Source organism: Cetorhinus maximus, chromosome 18, assembly GCF_964194155.1.
Source record: "Cetorhinus maximus chromosome 18, sCetMax3.hap1.1, whole genome shotgun sequence".
Lineage (NCBI taxonomy): Eukaryota > Metazoa > Chordata > Chondrichthyes > Lamniformes > Cetorhinidae > Cetorhinus > Cetorhinus maximus.
Genome location: NC_135896.1, coordinates 24,934,630 through 24,953,930, shown reverse-complemented (window position 1 = coordinate 24,953,930; position 19,301 = coordinate 24,934,630). Strand labels below are relative to the sequence as shown.

The window sequence follows — 19,301 nt, the reverse complement described above, 5'->3', positions numbered from 1 at the left end:
AGCCGCCAAGGGTCACGAAGCTGCGCACGGCAGAGTCAAAGTTAAAAGAGAGAGGAAATATAGCTTAGGGATCAAACTTGAGGGGAAGGGTGCACAAGACATGCATGTAGCAGTTGTGACATGCCTGGAGGGTAGCACCAAGACCTGGGAGTGCGACCTGGGACTGCATCCAACAACAAAACAAAAAAAGCCCCAAAACTTCTTCTTTATTATAAAGATGAGGATTTGTAATTTATCCCCTGATTATTTTTGCATTGACATTTCCCCCCCCCCCTCTGAGGCTCGGGGGTGATTTGTGAATCCTAAGAGAACTCCCAAGAAAAATCCCCTTAGGAAGAAATTTACGAGCTCTCGTCATTTACCCGAAGCGGCGGGGCGTCCTCAAAACTGACAAGCCTCTTCTCTCTCTCTCTCACTCACTCTCTCACTCTCCCTAGTCCCTGAAACCTGCAGCTCACATGTGATCTCGACACTGCATCAAAAAGCCATGAAATGAGAACTGGCGCCGGAGTTTAAACACACACTGGAGGGGGTGGGCGGGACAAAATAAAAAGGAAACAAATACGTTTTCTTACCTTACCCCACCTCTCCACCCCCCCCCCCCATCACCCCCCACCAACCCAACCCGCAATAAAACAAAAGCAAAAATTGTCGAGGCGATGGATTCACGGACCAAGCGACCGAGAAATACAATAATGTCAACGTTTGCAAAAATGACCAAAGTTCGCAGGAGGAGAGAGATGTTTCTTTATCAGGTCGGCGTCTCCTGCAGCATTCTGTTCCTCGCCTGGTGTCTGTGCAGCCTCTTATCGAGACTAGGTGAGTGAGTGCAGCTTTTCCTCGTCGAGGAAATTGAACTTTTCTACCTGGTCCCTACCTAATCACTGCAAAACTGCTTTGGAAAAAAAAATGTTTAATGATTTTTCCCTCTCCCTCTCCTTCTCCCCCTCTCCCCCCACCCCAAACGGTGTTAAACCGCCCCCTCCCCCCCACCCTATTTGTTTTGTATTAAAATATAACATTTTCCAGGCTGCAGTTTAAGTGATTCCACTGCAAGTTTGCATCTCCCTGTGCTACCCCAGCGGAGTAATGAACTGAGCACAGCACGAGTTTGTGCGGCTTTGTCCAAAATCGATTGGACTATATAATAACTGAGAAGTTTGATATTTATGGAATAAGGTTACCTCCGCAATAAAACATCCTTGATGTAGCTGCCCTGGAGGATGTGTGAAGTACCCCCCCCCTCCCCCCTCCCCAGGGTATCACTATTGGTAAAGGCCTGTCATTATTTTCCAATGCAAGTCTTGTTTAACCCTTTAAGAATGTTTATTTTTTTTAGCAAAATGCAATTTGCAATAAAATATAACAAGTTCTATTCAGGGGTCGTAATTCGTGCATGTGAAGGTCGTTTTAAGTATTGTGGCATCCTGCGGAAACTCTGCAATTAGGAGGATGTTATGAATGAATTGTGTTGGGATTTGTTCAATCTGCCGTTCGGGATGACCCCATTTGTTATTGGGATTTTGCACCGGTAAGTTTTGAAAATGCTCCTTGCAGCCTACTGGCGTGGGCTTGGCTGGAGAGTTCGGACTGAAATAAGATCAGAGATGTGGAGTCGAGAAATAGATTGCAATCCCAGTGCCTCCGGCGGACAAATCGGCATCTTCCCCGTGAAAGACTAATTCACCCCAATTGATAACTCCCAACAGAACACGAAAATCAGACTGGACACCAAGCCACACTGGACCCAAGGTGGTGGAGCAGGAGGCTAATGGTGGCAACAACAGCCAACGACACACAAGCAAAGAACTGCACCGAGCCAGGTAAGGAGCACGCCAGAATGCCCAAGACTGAATTGCTGTTTAAATATTATTTGACATCCAAGTCCCCTTTTGGGGAGTGCAGCAGTCATTAGATATTGAACCAGATTGGATGCGGCGCTAATCAAATATATGCTGCTATAGTAACCACTTTGTGTGAAGATGTCAAAGCCAGTGTATGCTGGTAGAACTGCTCTTGTGCTGCTAGGGAGAGTCAAGGCAACAATTTACTGCAGGCAAGCATTATAGTTCAGTGGAAGGTATTTATGGTTTCTTACTTCGTACCTTTTCAGGGGTTCTCCATTTGGCACCACATTTCGATCAAATAGATGTGTGGAACCCATTTGTTTATCCGATTCAGACTGTCACTGGTTAAGATTTTGCCTGGAAACTATTCTATTTCCAAGCAATATCACCCCCTTTTTAAAAAAAACTTTTCTAACAGTTCCCTGGTAGGTCGTAGAACTTCCAGTTAAGGTGCCTGCACGATCTAGTCTTTTTTATGCTCAGTTCCACAACACCATGACCGTCTGTTTCATAACACGTTCATTAGGACAGTCTCCTGTCACTCAAATAAACACCACAAGGCACGAGGCAATAGCCTTTTCCAAGTGACTGTTCAAGTGGTTTTATATTTGGTTTTCTCAGTGGTAATTTGCAACTGAAGGGGAGATGATCCATAGTCTTTAAAATACTGAAAACGTTAACCATATGGCCTCGACTGTCGGGGTAGAGTTAAAGGATACAGATTTAAAATTAACCAGCTTCAAGCAAAGAGTTGAGGAAAGACTGAACAGACTCTTTCTACTAGAAAAGACTAAGAGGTGATTGAGGTCTTTAAAATGATAAAGCAGATTGATAGGATATGCATAAAGATGTTTACACTTGTAGGGAGTCGAAAACTAGAGGCTTTATTTTAACAAGTCGTCACCCATAAGTCCGATATACAATTCAGGAAAAACTTCTTTACTCAGAGTGGTGAGAATGCAAAACTTGCTCCTTATGGAGTGGCTGCAGTGAATATCATTGAAGCGTTAAAGGGAAATCTAGATAAACATGAGGGAGAAAGGAATAGAAAGATATGTTGAAAGGGTGAGATGGTAAGGTGGGAGAGGCTTGTGTGGAGCATGCACTCCAATATGAAACAATTGAATGGCTTGTTTCTGTGTTGTAAAATTCTATGTAGTAGAGCAGTGCAGAGTGGACTCCATTAGAAATGATTAATACTGTGGTAATGAACCCTATCAGCCAGAAGTTGGACAAATATCAGTTGGAAGGAGGATTGGAGGCAAAAATGATACATGTCAACCTATGTGATTAAATTATGTATAGGGAAAGTGGGGGCAGATTTTTATTGTGATTACATATTGTGTCACTTGGGTGAAGTACATAAGGAAATTGCTGGAGAGGGATGCATGTCCATACGGAGCCCATGTGATTTTCTGTCAGTTGAAAATCAGATGGGCCTTGTTACAGTTTCCTTTTATGCAGGTACAGAGATCCAGCCTGTTCATGGTATCCAGGTACTGCCCAGCTTCTAGAACAGGGGAAAGCAGTTCTCTATGATTCCTGTGGTGCTGAAATGTGCTTAGGAACAGGGCTGTTACCTGATGTCAGATTGCAATAGTGAAGGTGTGGGGATAGGAAGATTACCTTTGGCAATCAAGAAATATATTATGTGGAGCTTTTTTTCAGACATCTGTGACAGAGCGGATCATAAATGATCTATGGAAGGTGCGCACTCAATGGTATTTTCTGTGTTCACAAATTCTAGCATATTTATGACTTCCACAAACTAATAATCAGAACTAGTTCTCTAAATATTAGAATGAATGATGTGTAACAGCAGGATTCTCACGGTTCTGTACTGGGTGTTCTTCAGTATACAAGAGGATGTTGGTACAATATGAATATAAAGATATGGTGCACTGTTTTGAAACAATGCAGACTATGTGTAACTTTAAAAGATCATCACAGCTCTTTTGAATCTGACCAGGAGAAACAGTTTTCTTTGAATGACCTCACGTGAAGCATATAACGCACGTGAAGCATATAACACAGTGAACCAGAAATGATTGCTCAACTTATTGGATAGGGAAAAGAGCCACAAATGTTAGTGAGCGTGAGCATAGATGACATTTGAAATTTATGAAAATCAATGGCCTGGAGTTTGCAGTCGGGACTTTGGAATCAAAAACATTATTTCTAGGTTTGCAGATGATACCAAATTGGGGTTTGGTGGGTGGGGGGTGGGGGTTGGGGGATGGTGGTGGTGATGTGGTTTAGCCAATACTGAGGAGGACTGAAACAAATTACAGGAGGATATTAATTAACTGTAGAATGGGCAAATAATTGGCAAATAAAGTTCAACACAGATAAATATTAGGAAGTACATTTTGGTGTCAGAATAGGGAGGTCACTTGGAAGGTGCAAGTCCAGGTGGGATAGAAGAAACAGAGTAAAAAAACACCAACCACTAAACCTTGTGCCACAGGTTATCAAGGCAATAAGTACAGCAAACTAGCACTAGGCTTTTTTTCTAGATGAATGGAATTTAAAAGGGAAGTTATGATAAGCCTGTATCAAACCTTGGTTAGACCACACTGTGTGCAGTTCAGCTTGCTATTATATAGAAAGCATACGTGGCACAGGAGCCGGTATAGAAAAGATCAATAAGGATGATACCAGGAATCTGTGGGTATTCATATCAGGAAATAATGGACAGACTGGATCTCTGTTCTCTTGAAAAAAGAAGGCTGAGAGGTGACCTAATGGAGGTCTTTAAAATTGTGAAACGTTTTGAGAGAGTGGATACAGATAGAATATTTCCACTCATGGGGAAGAGCATAATTACAGGCCCTCAATATAATATATTCACCAAGAAATTTAATAGCGGATTCAGAAGAAACTTTCTTACCCAAAGAGTAGTGAGAATGTGGAACTCCCTACCACAGGGAGTGGGTGAAACAAATATTATAGATGTGTTTTCAGGAGAAGCTAGACCAAGATTATGAGGGAAAAGGAAGTAGAGGGTTACGATAACAGATTTACTTAGCGTGTGTGAAAACTTGAGGCACTAAGTAGTTAGAACTAGTAGCCTACAACTATTACTTTATTATATTAATAATTTAAACTTGTTAAAATTAGCTTAAAAAACTAAAAACAATCCAAGAGAATTAATTACATAAAACTTTAATTAATCAAATATATAAAATAAGGTTAGATGGAGATGACACTGCAGGAGGTGTACCACATCTGGAGAAAGTGGGGTGGTCATGGAGACCAGGGAAGTCCTGAGCAGCCACAACATCTGCAATTCAAGGAACTTAAGCTGAGAGTTATTGATCTGGAGTCCGAAGTACAGGCATTGCAATGCATTAAGGAAGGGAAGAGCTTTTTGGACAATTTTATCCAGGAGGCCGTCACAGTAATAGTTTAGATTTGATTAGTGGGGTCAGAGGCATGGATCTTTTATTATAAGATTGCTAATTAACCCTGTCTCATTAGGTAGCTCTTGATCTAAAATAGCCTCTTTCCTAGTTAGTTCCTTAACATATATTGTTCTAGAAAGCTCTTTCAGATAAGTTCCATGAAGTTGTCCTCCAAGCTACTTTGTTAATTTGGTGTGCCCAGTAATATGAAGAATAATGTCCCCCACAATTATTGCATTATCCTTGTTGTATGTGCCTCTAATTTCCTGATGTGTACTCTATCTAACACTCTGATTACTGGAAGGGGTCCTATAAACTACTGCCCCCTGTGTTTTCTGAACTTTTTTTTTTAGTTCCACTATATAGATTCTACATCCTGATTTTCCAGGATAAGATTCTTTTCCACTTCTGCCTTTATCTCATCCGTTATTATCAGGGTTACGCCACCTCCTTTTCCATTTTGCCTTTTTTCCCCTAAAATTCAGGTACCCTGAAATATTTAGTTCCCAATTTTGGCCACCCTGCAACCATGTTCTTGTAATGGCTACTAGTTTAAACCTCTTTATCACCATTTATGATGTTAATTCATCTATTTTGTTAAAAATGCTACGTGCATTTGGATATAGCGCTTTTAATTTTAACTTTTAGCTATTATTTCCTGGTGTGGCCTTGGTTCCTAATACCCTAATACCATGATTAAATTCTCTGTCCCTTCTTGACTCAACCTGCTTGATTTTACCCAGATTGCTCCTGTGCTTCACAGTCTTGACATTTTTCTTCAGATTTATAAATTTACCCCTAGCTGAACTCTCTCTCCCCTTTTTAGTTTAAACCCCTATCTAGCAGCCTAGTTATTTGATACGTGTTTAAGTGGACACCATCCCATTGAAACAGTTCCCTCCTTCCCCAGTAGTAGCACCTATCAATTCATGAAGACATTAATGTCCAGCAGTGTCTGATCACAGCAATAGGATTATGCATGGTTGTGCAAGTACCTAGGCAGCTGTCAAGATGCATTTATCCTGTGACTATCTACCATCACCCCACCATCCCACTAACCCTTCCAGGAATATGGCAGGATAGATGTCACCCCACCATACCTGAGGAACACTGATTTAACCAAAGTCAGGGGACCGCCAGGATGATGATTATAGAGCATGCCATTGGAATTGCTGAAGCACAAATTCAGGTGCCTTTACAGGTCTGGGCGCTCCCTTCAATATGCCCCACTAAAGACCTTGTACATGATAGCAGTGTGCTAAATTCTACACAACCTCACCATACAGAAAGGCGTGTAGTTGGAGGAGGAGCAGCAGCAGGCCTCACAGGCTGAGGAAAACCTGTGGAAGGTAAGGAACCAGCGGAAGAACGAGGCCACCTAAATGTCTTGCAGTGAGGGAGGGGTTCATTGCTCAGCGATTCCGGTGACCTGTTCATTCCTCTGTATAGGGCCCCATTGAATTCACATTCCTTGTTACATCTTTCCCCACTCCTTTCATCCTGAATTAAGGAACATTCATACTATTCAGCAACCTGTGTACCAGTGACATACTGACAGCGCTGACTCAGTTGATGCTATAAAACCACACTGTAGCACACGATGCCAAATACGATAAAGGTGATTAATTTAATGGCAAACATAATAACTGCTATCTATTCAATTCATGCTCTGGTGCCAGCTGATGGTGCCTTTCTTATAAGAAGGTTTCCACACTCTTAATACTTCTAAGAGATGCTTCCCTAGTGGCCTCAGCAAAGCTGGTGGAAGATTGCTCATGCTGGGACCCTTGAGATGCTTGTGGTCGGTGACTTCTAGGCATTTGCGCCTGTGAGGGCTGCTGGCAGTTGCATGTCAGCTTAAGGGAACTGGGCCAGAAATCCAGAGGCTTACAGGACTAATGATCTGGAGACAGGAGGTCAAATCCCACCATGGCTGCTGAAGAATTTAAATATAGTTCATGGAATAAAAAGCTAATCTCATTAATGATGATCATGTAACTGCTGAATTATCATTAAAAACCCATCTGGTTCATTAATGTACTTTAATGCTCCTTCCTTCAGCCATCCTCACCTGCTTTGGCCTACGCATGACTCCAGCCCCACAGCAAATTGGTCGACTCTTAACTGCCCTCTGAAAATGCCCTAGCAAGCTGCTCAGTTGTCAGGGAGGGCACATAGGGATGGCTAATAAATGCTGGAATTGCCCGCAACACCCGCATCCAGTGCAAGAATTAAAAATCTTTTTGAGCCTGTGTGAATCTTGTTGGCACTACGGCTGATATTGGTTGAGAGGGTAACAGAGGAGAAGAGCTGGTGATGGCCTGAGAAAGGTCAATATGTTTTGCTCTGGCTGTGCCACTGCCTAGCTCATTGCATTTGCAAATCTGCAGGACAGTAGACCTCTATCCAATTGCTCTGTCAACCTTTTCAGGCTTGACGTCTTTCTCTGCAATGCGGATGTCTGCCTCTCCAAGGCAGGGAATAGGTTTGAACCTAGAGTCTGAATGGCAACTATTGGAGCTACACCAAAGCAAGTGACACTGACTCCCATTATGAGGGCCTGGCTGGATTGTCACTGTAAGTGACCACACTCTCTGGTTTAGGCTGTAGAATGCTGATGCTATGTGAGATGACACCAAACAGGTATTGCACTGCAAGTTTCTACAAGCAGCAATGCGATAATGAACGGAGAATCTCTTTTTGTGATGTTGATTGAGGGATAAGTATTGGGCAGGGCACCAAGGATAACTCCCTGCACTTCTTGAAACTGTGCAATGGAGTCTTCTACGTTTACCTGAAAGGGCAGACAGGGCTTCGATTGCATGTCCCATCTGAAAACCGGTACCTCGGACAGTGCAGCACTCCAGTGGAGTGTCAGCCTAGACCTTTGTGCTGGAGTCCCTGGGGCAGGATTTGAACCCTCTGACTTCTGAGAGTTTCACCAACTGACACCATGGCAGAATTTTTCCAACCTGCGGGAGGTGGATTCCAGTGCTTAAGGGCAGGGAAGGCCACAGAAATTGATGCCCGATCGGGATCCTGCCCCGTTCCTGATTCTCCCAGGCAGCCATTGAAGACAAGTGGGGAGCTTCCTTGGATCTGTCAGGTAAGTATTTAGGAAGTGATTAAGTTAGTTAAGCCAATTATTGACTGTTTTGATCCTGAACCCTGGATTTCCCAGCAAGGAGCCCTGTTTCCTGACCTGTCGGCAACTCGAGCGCACAGTGGGAGGAGCTCCTTCAGTGAAACTGACGAGCTGGGAAGGTTTTGATCAGTTACACTGAAGAGCTCCAGCCATGGCCTGGTGAGAGGCTGCTGCTCTTTCACTGCACGGCAGGTGATTGTCAACTTCTTGGAGGGCATTTCACTTGCCCAGCACTTCACTCACCTTCAGCTACACTTCCCGCTGCCAGGCTTCACTGCGGCATGGGTACAGCTTATGCAGCTCCACCTTCCACCTCTGCTGATCGGCAGGAGAGCAAAGGCCACACCACCACCATCAGCAGCAGCAGGAGCAGTAGCACCTACCTTCTCCTCAGTCACCTGCCCCTCCATGGGGCAGAGGGGATGGGCATCAAGATCTCGCTGGAAGGAGGCTGGACCCGCAACACAGGGTCTACAGGCAAAGGGTCAACTCTCTCTTGCTCAGGCTCAGGCTCTCACGGCAGGTCACTGATGGCACCTGCAAACCTCCCGGCACACGACCTCTCTCCCAGTGGAGCAGGTGGGCATGCATTGCCAATGGCCGACAAGGCACCTGTCACTGCAGGGCCACTTTCCCCACTACAACCCCCACCAGGTCTCTGCCTGTCTCCAGGTTTTGTCCTTTCTTCTGAAAGGAGAGAAAATAGAGATGTGACTGTTTGTTTGTCATGGCTTGTATGGAGAGGAGGGAAGGACACCAAATGTGGAGAGTGACTGTGAGGCATGGGTGCAAGAGGACAGTAGGCTGAGACTGACTGTGAACAGTTGTTCATGTGGAGAGATGAGATGACTGTGGGGAGAGGAATGAATGTATTGACCTGAGGCGTGCTGTGCAGGAGAATGCTGGGCAAGTCGGAGTATGGAACTCGGTACCTGAAAGTATGATGCTACTCCGCTCGTGCCCTCCTGAGGCCCCTGGCTCCTCAGTGCTCTCATGTGTTACAAGTGCTGTTGAGCCCTTGTAACCCATGCTGCGGACCCTTTAATCAGAAATACTTCCTTCTTAATTGGTCAGGAAGCCCAGAGGCGGGATGATAATTAGTTTGCTTTGGGATGTGAGGATCAGATGTGCACAGCAACTGAAAATGGTCCCACCAATTTGGCAGGGACTAAGGTGAAGAGATTCTGCCTCGCGTGCTTGGGGTACTGCTTCCCAAGTGGTGGCCAGTGTTGGTTGCAGAACGTGTCTGTTAAAGAAGTCTTCATAGTCTTTTGTGTGCTGATAGCTAGTCATTATTAACTACTTGTCACTAAATACAACTATACAGTAAAGGATACAGGTATGGAACTATCGCCATCCTAGGCCAACACCACACTGACCCTAGGCCTAGGTCATGTGCCTTCTTACATCACGTGTGTGGGCAGTACTGTACCCAGTCCCACACTAACCCTGCATGTACCAGACCCTCCTACTACAGCCAGCATCTTAAACTCGATAATTGAATATTAACAACAGCTTGCATTTATTTAGTGCCTTTAACGTAGTTCCAAGAGGTTTCATGTTAATGAGTAGAATTTGACATCGAGCCACATAAGGAGACATTAGAACAGGTGACCAAAAGCTTGTTCAAAGAGGTACATTTTTAAGGAGAGGCTAAAAGGAGGAGAGAGAGGTAGAAAGACAGAGGGGTTTAGGGAGGGAATTTGAGAGCTTGCGGCCTAGACAACCGAAGGAACAGCCATCAGTGGTGAAGCGATGAAAATCGGGGAAGCCAGAGTTGGAAGATGCAGAGATCTCAGTGAGTTATAGGGTGGGAGAAGGTTACAGAGATACATGTTTGTAAATGTATTTAAACAAGACAAAAAGATTTTGAAAACCTGGGCTTGAATCTTGCTTCCCACAGTCAGGCACGTGCCTGACCCAAACGCACGTAAAATTGTGCGAAAAGACACCGGGCGTGTGTCCCAATGCCATCACGTGCAATATTGAGATCAGTGGGTGCATGCGGGACTTGGAGCAGCACGCACCAACAATTAAAGGGACAGTTAAGGTCATTAAAAAACCTATTGACCTTGATTTTACGTTGCCAGTGCAATTTTTAGCCCATCGCATGGGCAAAACGGGTGGGCGGAATTCACATTTTAATCATTTCCTCATCCATGGGCAGGATAAAAGACCCCCAGAGCAGCAGCACTTTCTCTGTCATTGCCAGTCCTTTGCTGTGTGAGTACAGTGTTTCTTGGCATCTTGTTTGATCGTCAAGCCTGCCTTTCAGCATCTCAGGTCCTCATGTTCTCTGGAAGGTTCCTCTGAGTATCGCAGCACAGAGCTCCTTCATCTTCAAGGCACTGCTCCTCTGCATCTCATCTAATGGGGTTGGTGCATTCTGCTGGTGGAACGTCCTCTGAAGAGGAAGGGAGGGGCAGGAGGGAGAGGAGGCCAGGTTGGCCTTCGCAGCATCCTAGGGACAGACCTTTAAGAGGAGAGGCACGGAGACTTGGTTGGTGCAGGACCAGCAGGGAGGCCAAGGCAGGAGGGCATGCCGAAGACACCACTATCCAGTGGCTAGAGTGTTCAGGCAGCGCTCCAACTACCTCCCAGATGTCCCAGGTCCAGTGCCGCAGGAGACTCTGCCTCTCCAGAGACATGGTGATAGCGATATGTCACATGATAGGTCTGGAAATCGCCTCCAATTGTGTGGGCGGACATCCCATGCCGGCGGCTTTGAAGGTCATGGGTGGCCCTCAACTTCTATGCCTCCGCTTCTTTTCCGGGCCCAGTGGGGGATCTGTGCAGCATTTCTCAATCAGCTGCACCCAGTTGTGTCAAGCTCATGACAGATGTTATCTTTAGACATGTCTGCACGTTCATCCACTTCTGGACAGATGAGGCGAGCCAGGTGGAGACAACATGAGGCTTTGCTGCAATGGCTGGGTTCCTCTGAGTCCAGGGTGTAAAGGTGCCAGCAGGTGAGCCTGGAGCTTCCATAATCAGAAAGGGGCTCCACTCAGTGAATGTTCAGATTGTCTGTGTCTGTGACCACAGGACACAGATTTTCCAGGTTTATGCCCGTTACCCTGGGAGCTCACACGATGCTTATGTCTTGCGGCACTCACAGGTACCACGGCTGTACATGGCTCCTGCACGAGTGCGTGGATTGCTCCTGGGTGATGAGGGCTATCCCTTGGAGAGGTGGCTGATGACCCCACTCCATCACCCAAGAACTGACACCGAGGAGAGATACAATGGAGTCATGCCTTCACAAGGGCGGTGGTGGGGAGGATCGTCAGGCTCCTGAAGATGTGTTTCAAATGCCTGGACCAGTCAGGGGGTATAATGCAATATCCTCCAGAGTGTTTCTCCCTCATAGTTGTCGCATGCTGCGCCCTGCATAACCTGGCTCTGGCAAGGCTGAGGAAAGTGAGGCAGCTCCACAGGCCATGGAGGATGACTCGAGTGATGGTTCAGAGGAAGAGCCTGGGGAGGCGCAGGGTGAAGACCTCGAGGCAGAGGACAGGAACCCTCATGGTGGCAGGGGACACTAGGAATCTTTGATGCAGCGAACCTTCTGCTAGGCATCCAAGGCATCAATGCCTTGTCAAGCCAATGGCACTGTCTCCTTTGCTAACAATCAATAAATGAGAACCCAACCCAGTATGCCAGCACCACACACTGCCATACTTTTACAAGCATGTGCTGCATCTGGCACCTATTCATACCATCCAGCCAACTCAGCCCAGTCAAATGAATGTTTGTTACTTCACATGAACAAACAAAGTGTCCATCCCTAACACAAGGGTCAAAATAATTAATGCAAAAAATGTCACCTGTGACACGCCTCTGCTGTGCTCAAGATGCCTTCAACTTACATCTGTGGGTGCTGCATCTTGATGCCCCCCCTCGCTGACAGTGGTGTTGGAGGCAGCTTGCTGACTCTGCTGTCCTGGTGGCCCTGATGACCTTGACAGTCGTCCTTTGGCCGCCAGAGCCTGAGTTGGCTCCACCTGGAAGGGTGCATCCAGCCCCATAGTTGGGTACTCCTCAGTCATTGCTGCATTGTCAGATGCAGCGGCCAGTGGCAGAGGGGTGGAGGAGCTGGTGCCCTCATCCAGAGTGCCCTGAGAGAAGCCCACAGAGACGGCAAGCAACTCGCCTGGCAGCGTGAGGTGCGTCTGCACCTCCCTGCTCACCATTGATGGACAGGGACCTATCAGGGAGACTAGGTGCCTCATCCATCTCACTCACTGGCAGTGACCTCCTGAGGTCACTGCCTGTGTGAGGACTTGCAGGTCTGAGTGTAACCCCAGGAACCCCTGAGTCTGCTCCTGAAGCTGCCTCTCCATGAGAGTCGCCACTCTCTCAATGGAGGAGGCTGTGCGCTCGGTGTTGAGGGTCAATGCAGAACTCGTGCTCCGCATGGAATACTCCATGACGGAGAACATGGCACGCAGACTCTCATGAGTCCGCCAGTCCTCCCCGTGCATCACGCTGGACATCCAGCATCTGCCGTGTGATGGATGACTCCAGAGGCTCATCATCTGCCTCGGATGCAGCATGGTCCTGGTCTCCAGCTGTGCTCCCAGGTCTTCTCCCTGGGACCTCTCTGCCTCTGCCAGCTCCTCATATGAGTGTGATGTGCCCTCACCACTGTGCATTACCCACAGAGCCGAATAACTAATGCCCACCCTCGTGTGAGTACCTGTGCTGGTGCCTGGTTCAGAGTGACAGTGTGATGCTGGTGCAGGTGTGATGTTTTCCTCAGAGCTCAATAGGGGGACCTCAGGGTCGCCAGCAGCTCCTGTGGATGGCGCGCCTGTGGGAGGAAGGCAAAAGATCAGTACATTCAATCATCAGAGTCACTATGCATGCTAGGCTGGCTGCAGAGGCAGTGGAGAGCTGCTGCATGGTGCCATCTCCATTGGAGCTTCAATGGGCTCTCTGGCTACCACAGTTCAGTTTCAGGTGAGGAGCCAGTTACGTTTCCAGTACCCGCCACCTACGCATCTGTCACTTGCACTCACATTTTCACCCCAGATCCCCACCTCACCGCAACCGGAGGAGCGAGCTGGTCAGAAGTGTTCCAGCTCCAGTGCATCACTTTTGAGCTTCATGAGGTTGCACAGATTTGGCACTCCTCCAACTGTTCTGCGGCGCTCCGCAGCACTATGACTGCTCTTCTCCTGAGAGGGAGAAATAGAAAGCCTCATTATTGCTCCGTCTCCCTGAAGGTCCTTTTCTGATTCCCACCCGGGCATTAGGCGAGCCATGTCACTGTGGCACATCTCGCCCTGCAATGCACGTCGTGCTGACATCCCAGCCTTGGCAGGACAGGCTTCAGTGCCAGTAGCATACACACTCATAGATCCGTGAACATTCCCAGCAAAGGGCACCAGACTAAGGTTCTTCACACAGGCCCATGCCATTTTCTGCACTTACCCTTGCTGACCGCAGCAGATCATTGAATCTCTTGTGGCACTGAAGCCACATGTGGTGCACCACGTCGTGTCCACTGACCTGGGTGGCGACCTCTGTTGAGGCCTTCTTGGTCAGGTGGGGGTGGCCTTCTCTTGGTGCCCCTGGGCATTAGGATATGCTGCCTGGCACTGACCTCCTTGACCAGCATTCCCCGGCACTCATCTGAGAAACGGGAGGCACAGTGCCCATCTGACTTGCCCTCCCGCCTCCCATGACCACATGGTGCTGAGGCCATGACTGCACACCAGGACACTTCTTGAATAGCTTCCACACAGCGACCTCAGCCTCCCCCACAACTCTTGGCAGCCTTCAGGGAGCCGCCTCTTCTGCTTTTGGAACACCCCGCCGGGTCCCCATCGGACCCGGCGACCGATGCATTCCCACCCCCATGCACAGAAAACACACTTAGTGGTTGTGTTTCACACTGGGCGGGCCTCAATTGGCCACCCAGCATAAGATCGCGTTCATAGTGCAAACTCGGCCGGGAGCGGGTTTTACATCCGCTTCCAGCCGCTCCGACTTCAGGCGCTGCCCGAGAGTAAAGTTCAGGCTCTGGTGCTTTTCAAATCTTCCTGTCAACCTACTCTGTTTATCTACTTTAAGTTGCATTTAAATGTTTTTGGCCACTTTGAGATGTTAAGAGCTCCTTACTATTCAACATTAACTATTGTTATCATGTGGCAGGCACTGTGGTGTCTTTTGCAATGGACTGTAGTGGCAACAGTGAAAGGCCGCAATTTATAGTTTGGAATGGGGAGCATCCAGCTGATTGAGCTTGAGTTGGAGCTAGATAATTGATTCAGCTCAGTACGCAATCCTGCAAGTTAAAAGTGTTTTAACTTTTGTTATCACAATTGCAACCTGTAAAAATAATAAAATAAAAATGACATTTAGACTGCCGTCATGTTTAATATTGCCACAAATAACTCGACTGAGGTAACCCTTGTGTTCCAGCAACTGAGCTTGATGTCGGAACAATTGAGGAATAACAGCTATAAGACATCTCTCTGTAATTAAATTTCATTCTCAGATTGTGTATTCCATTGAAGCACACTCATGTAGAGCTCTTCCTATCAAACATTTCGTAAATGTTCCTCTTAGTCACACAAAAGTCATTTGCATTTGTAAATGAGTTTTGAAGCAGTTTGCCGTGCTCCCTGTAGAATTTTGAAGGAATCTGATCACATGGAGTGCAATTTCAAAATTGTACTGCAAGCGTGGGTAGCCAGCTTTTGTCTGGTAGATTTCAGCGTGAGGTAGGATAAAAGATTAAGTAAACCTTTACACAATTTAGACTAAAGTGTTCTTATGCAAGTTTTTATGTGGCTTTCTAATTTATTGTTTTCCGTCAGTCAAACACACTTTTTGCAGTGTAATAACATAGCTTCTTTGTGAATGTAATGAGATTGTTGCAAATAGGTAATCTGATTAGGAGCCGTTTCTAAGATGTGCATAATGTTAAAAATAAGCAGTGTTGCTAATCCAGCATCACAATAGCACATGTGATTTTTGTTCTAAGGAAGGGTGAAGTAAGGGCCCAGATCTTCTGTTCTCCCCCGGAGGTATCGCAGTTTCCACACAAGGTCCCCACACAAGGGCTGCACAGGAATTACATGAGAAGCTTCAGTTCCCTTTGGCAATTACACTGTGTCTGGAACCATCTGAAACTCCGATTTAAAGTCATGGAGTCATAGAGGTCTACAGCACAGAAAAAGGCCCTTCGGCCCATCCAAAGTCTGAGATATTGGATGGTTCCAACTCGCTTAGCAGAATATTTACCCAGGAAAGGTTAGAAGGATTAAAACCAGTTGTAATCCTGAGTAACTATGGCACTGATCCCACCCCACTGGATGCCGCCCCCCCCCCCCTCCAAACGACTGACCCCCCACCCCTAAACCCCCACCCCCCAACTACTCAACTAACCCTCCTGACCACCATACTACCATTCCCCAACCACCTGATACCCCCCTCACCCTCCTGGCCACCCCCCACCCCTGGACTACCCAGTTAACCCCCCCCCCCCTGCCGATCACCCCCCTAACCACCCGATCACTCCCTTGGCCACCTGATAACTGCCCCACACTCTCATGACAGCTAGTGGAATTTAAATTGAACTAGTAAATCTGTATAAGCAAGTTTCAGTAATGGTGACCATGAAACTATCATCAATTGTTGTAAAAACCCATCTGGTTCACGCATTCCCTTTAAGGAAGGAAATCTGTTGTCCTTACCTGGTCTGGCCTACTTGCTACTCGAGACCAACAGCAATGTGTTTGACTCTTAGCCGTCCTCTGAGGTGGCCTTTCAAACCCACTCAGTTCAAGGGCAATTAGGGATGGGCAACAAATGCTGGTCTTGCCAGTGACACTCACAGCCCATGAAAGAATGATTAAAAAATCTACCCGACAATGTGGAAATTTGCCCAGGTATCTGCTGTCCGCAAAAAGCAGAACAAATTCAATCTGGCCAATTACAGCCACATCAGTCTACTCTTGATCATCAGCAAAGTAATGGAAGTTTTTGTCTACAGTGTTAGTAAGCGGCAGGTACTCAGCAATAACCCACCTGTTCACCTGTGCTCAGTTTGGGTTCCACCAGGCCCACTCTGTTCCAGGTCTCATTACAATCTTGATCCAAACATGGACAAAAGAGCTGAATTCCAGAGGTGATGTGAAAGTGACTGTCTTTGACATCAAGGTAGCATTTGACCTAGTGTGGCGCCAAGGAGCCCTGGCAAAATTGAAGCCAATAGAAATCAAGGGGAAAACTCCCTACTGGTTGCCATCATATCTAACACAAAGGAAGATGGCTGAGGTTGTTGGAGACCATTCTTCTCAGCCCCACACTATTGCTGCAGGATTTCCTCAGAATAGCATTTTAGATCCAACCATCTTCAGCTGTTTCAACAATGACCTACCCTCCGTCATAATGTTAGAAGTGGGATTCGTTAATGATGGCACAATGCTCACCATTTGCAATTCATCATATTGAACAGCCCATGCTGCATGCAGCAAGACCTGGACAACATTAGGCTTGAGCTGATACATGACAGATAACATTTGCCCCACACAAGTGCCAAATGTGAGGGACTTAGACCTCACGCTGCATATTTTTATAAACTATAGATAGATATACTCATCACTATTTCTAAATTTTAAAAAACTGAACAAAGACCTTTAAAATGGCTGAAACTGTGTCTGCCTGTGACCCCTGAATAAAAGAAGTCACTTGGCAGTTTTAGGAAAACTCTTACCTCGTTATCTCTGAGGAACCACTAACGACCCCTGTAGACTCTACAGCCCAACTTCAAAGAGAGCTATACAAAGGCCTTCTGTATTTAATAACCCAGGCTGGCCAGAAGGAGATGGATCGTCTGCTAAGACAAAGGCCCCATGACCTTCCTTTCAATTCCCAATGGCTGAGACATTTAACAGTCGTTGGAATCCAGAGGATGGATACACATGCTTTGTCAAAGATGGTGGCGAGGTGGGAGCCATGTGACATGGGCCTCTGACTTGTGGAACAAGTAATATTGGCTTGCTGAACTGAAAAGCTCAATCTGTTGTTTAACATCTGACTAGCAGGCCACACTGAAGGAGCTCTGACCCAGGTTGGGCACCTGTCCCCACTACTTCATCTGGAAGTTCTGTACCATCACCTACAAGATTGATTCATCGCTGCATGCTTATCTCATCGTATGAAGTCAACACCACCAGTAAAGTGAATTATACAGCATCTATTCTTAACCCACCAACTTCCATGAAGGAATACCACATTGGACTTTGATTCTGGACTCTGGAACTCACGTGAACCAATATTTAGTTTCTCTGTGGTCTCTGCACTGTAAAACCTTCTTTTTCCTATCCCTTCCTTTATTGTCCGAGTGTGGGGGCGATGTTGCGACCCTCTTTTTGTGTTTTGTGTGTGCAACTGAACTATCCCTTTGAGTTCATCCTATCTCGAGTTTGCTGGGGGCTTATTAATGGAAAATTGGCTCACACAAAAACCAAGGGGTTGGGAAATACACCACCGCTTATAAAGAGAGAAACAAGTCAAAACACATTTTCTGTTTATGGATGGGTGGTGAGAGGAGAAATTGGTGCTGTTGAAATTAACCCCTCTCTGGTCTGTAATTCAAGCAGTGACCATCTCCAACAAGAGAGAGTCTTCCCATCTTCCCTTGACATTCAATGGCATTATCATCGCTGAATGCCCTGCTGTCAACCGCCTGGGGGTTATCATTAACTAGAAACATTATGGATTAGAAAGAAAAGTAGCTTGATCAAAAACCTTGGGGCCAGAGCTTAATATTTAAAAGTCGTGGTAAAATACGTTTCACTCCATCAGGTAGGCTTTGTGATGGGTCAGTAAAAAAACGATAAGGAATTGGCATGTTAAATTGCAAAATAAAATTTAACTACTGAGTGGACAAGCTAAGAAACTAATCTTTGTTTTGCTTCTGTCAAGCTCGGTGTGTAATATTTGCTTTATGTAATTGCAAGATTTTTAAAAAAGTATTAAGTAAATTCAGTATGAATTTCACTCTCAAAGAAAATTACCTCAGACCTATGTGTAACCATACGCAAAAATAACTGACAAATCTCATAAACTGCTGGCCAGTCACAGTGGCTAGATGTAAAACCGATGGATATATTTTTGACTTCTCCCACTAAGGCTAAACCTTCATTCCCAGCCACTATATTATTGCTTTTCAAGAGGAAGTGGGTACCAGGCCAGTTCAATACTCACAATGTACCTACGTCTCCAAATTAGCACGCATACTCTTGGGATATATGATTCTGAATCATATGGGTAACTGTACTTGATATGTGCTGCTTGTTAGGGAACTTGGGTGCCATATTAGTAATGGTGGGGGTGAGATGGAGAGGGGGGTTGTGGGGGGACTGCTGGTATTGGAAGGCCTGTTTATTGAGATCGTAAAGGAAATTTGAGTGTATTGATTTGAATATTTCTGATCTTGACTATGCCACTAGTATAATTATTTTTTTTCTCAAATTTAATTTGGTTAGCTGCATAAATACTCTGGCTACAAGGGCAGGTCAGAGGCTGGAAAGCCTACAGTGAGTGACCCACCTCCTGACTCCCCAAAGCCTGTCTACCATCTACCAGGCACAAGTCAGGAGTGTGATGGAATACTCTTCACTTGCCTGGATTAGTGCAGCTCCAACAACACTCAAGCAGTCCGACACCATCCAGGACAAAACAACCTGCTTGATTGGCACCCCATGCACCATTTTCAACATTCACTCCCTCCACCACCGATGCACAGTAGTAGCAGTGTGTACCATACACAAGATGCACTATAGCAACTCACCAAGGTTCCTTCCAAAGCCGTGATCTCTGCTACCCAGAAGACAAGGGCAGCAGACACATGGGGACACCACCACCTGGAAGTTCCCCTCCAAACCA

At 46.2% G+C, this 19,301-nt stretch overlaps 1 protein-coding gene across 1 annotated transcript in view; it reads left to right on the top strand.

Moving 5' to 3' along the window:
- Positions 1 to 633: 633 nt before the first annotated feature.
- LOC144692999 (sodium/potassium/calcium exchanger 4-like) overlaps positions 634 to 19,301 on the top strand; it is a 278,798-nt gene continuing 260,130 nt past the window's right edge. Inside the window, exons 1-2 of the mRNA XM_078562236.1 lie at positions 634 to 819; positions 1,710 to 1,823. Coding sequence (XP_078418362.1) covers positions 660 to 819; positions 1,710 to 1,823 — 274 coding nt within the window. The 5' untranslated portion in view covers positions 634 to 659. The remainder of the gene's footprint in view (positions 820 to 1,709; positions 1,824 to 19,301) is intronic.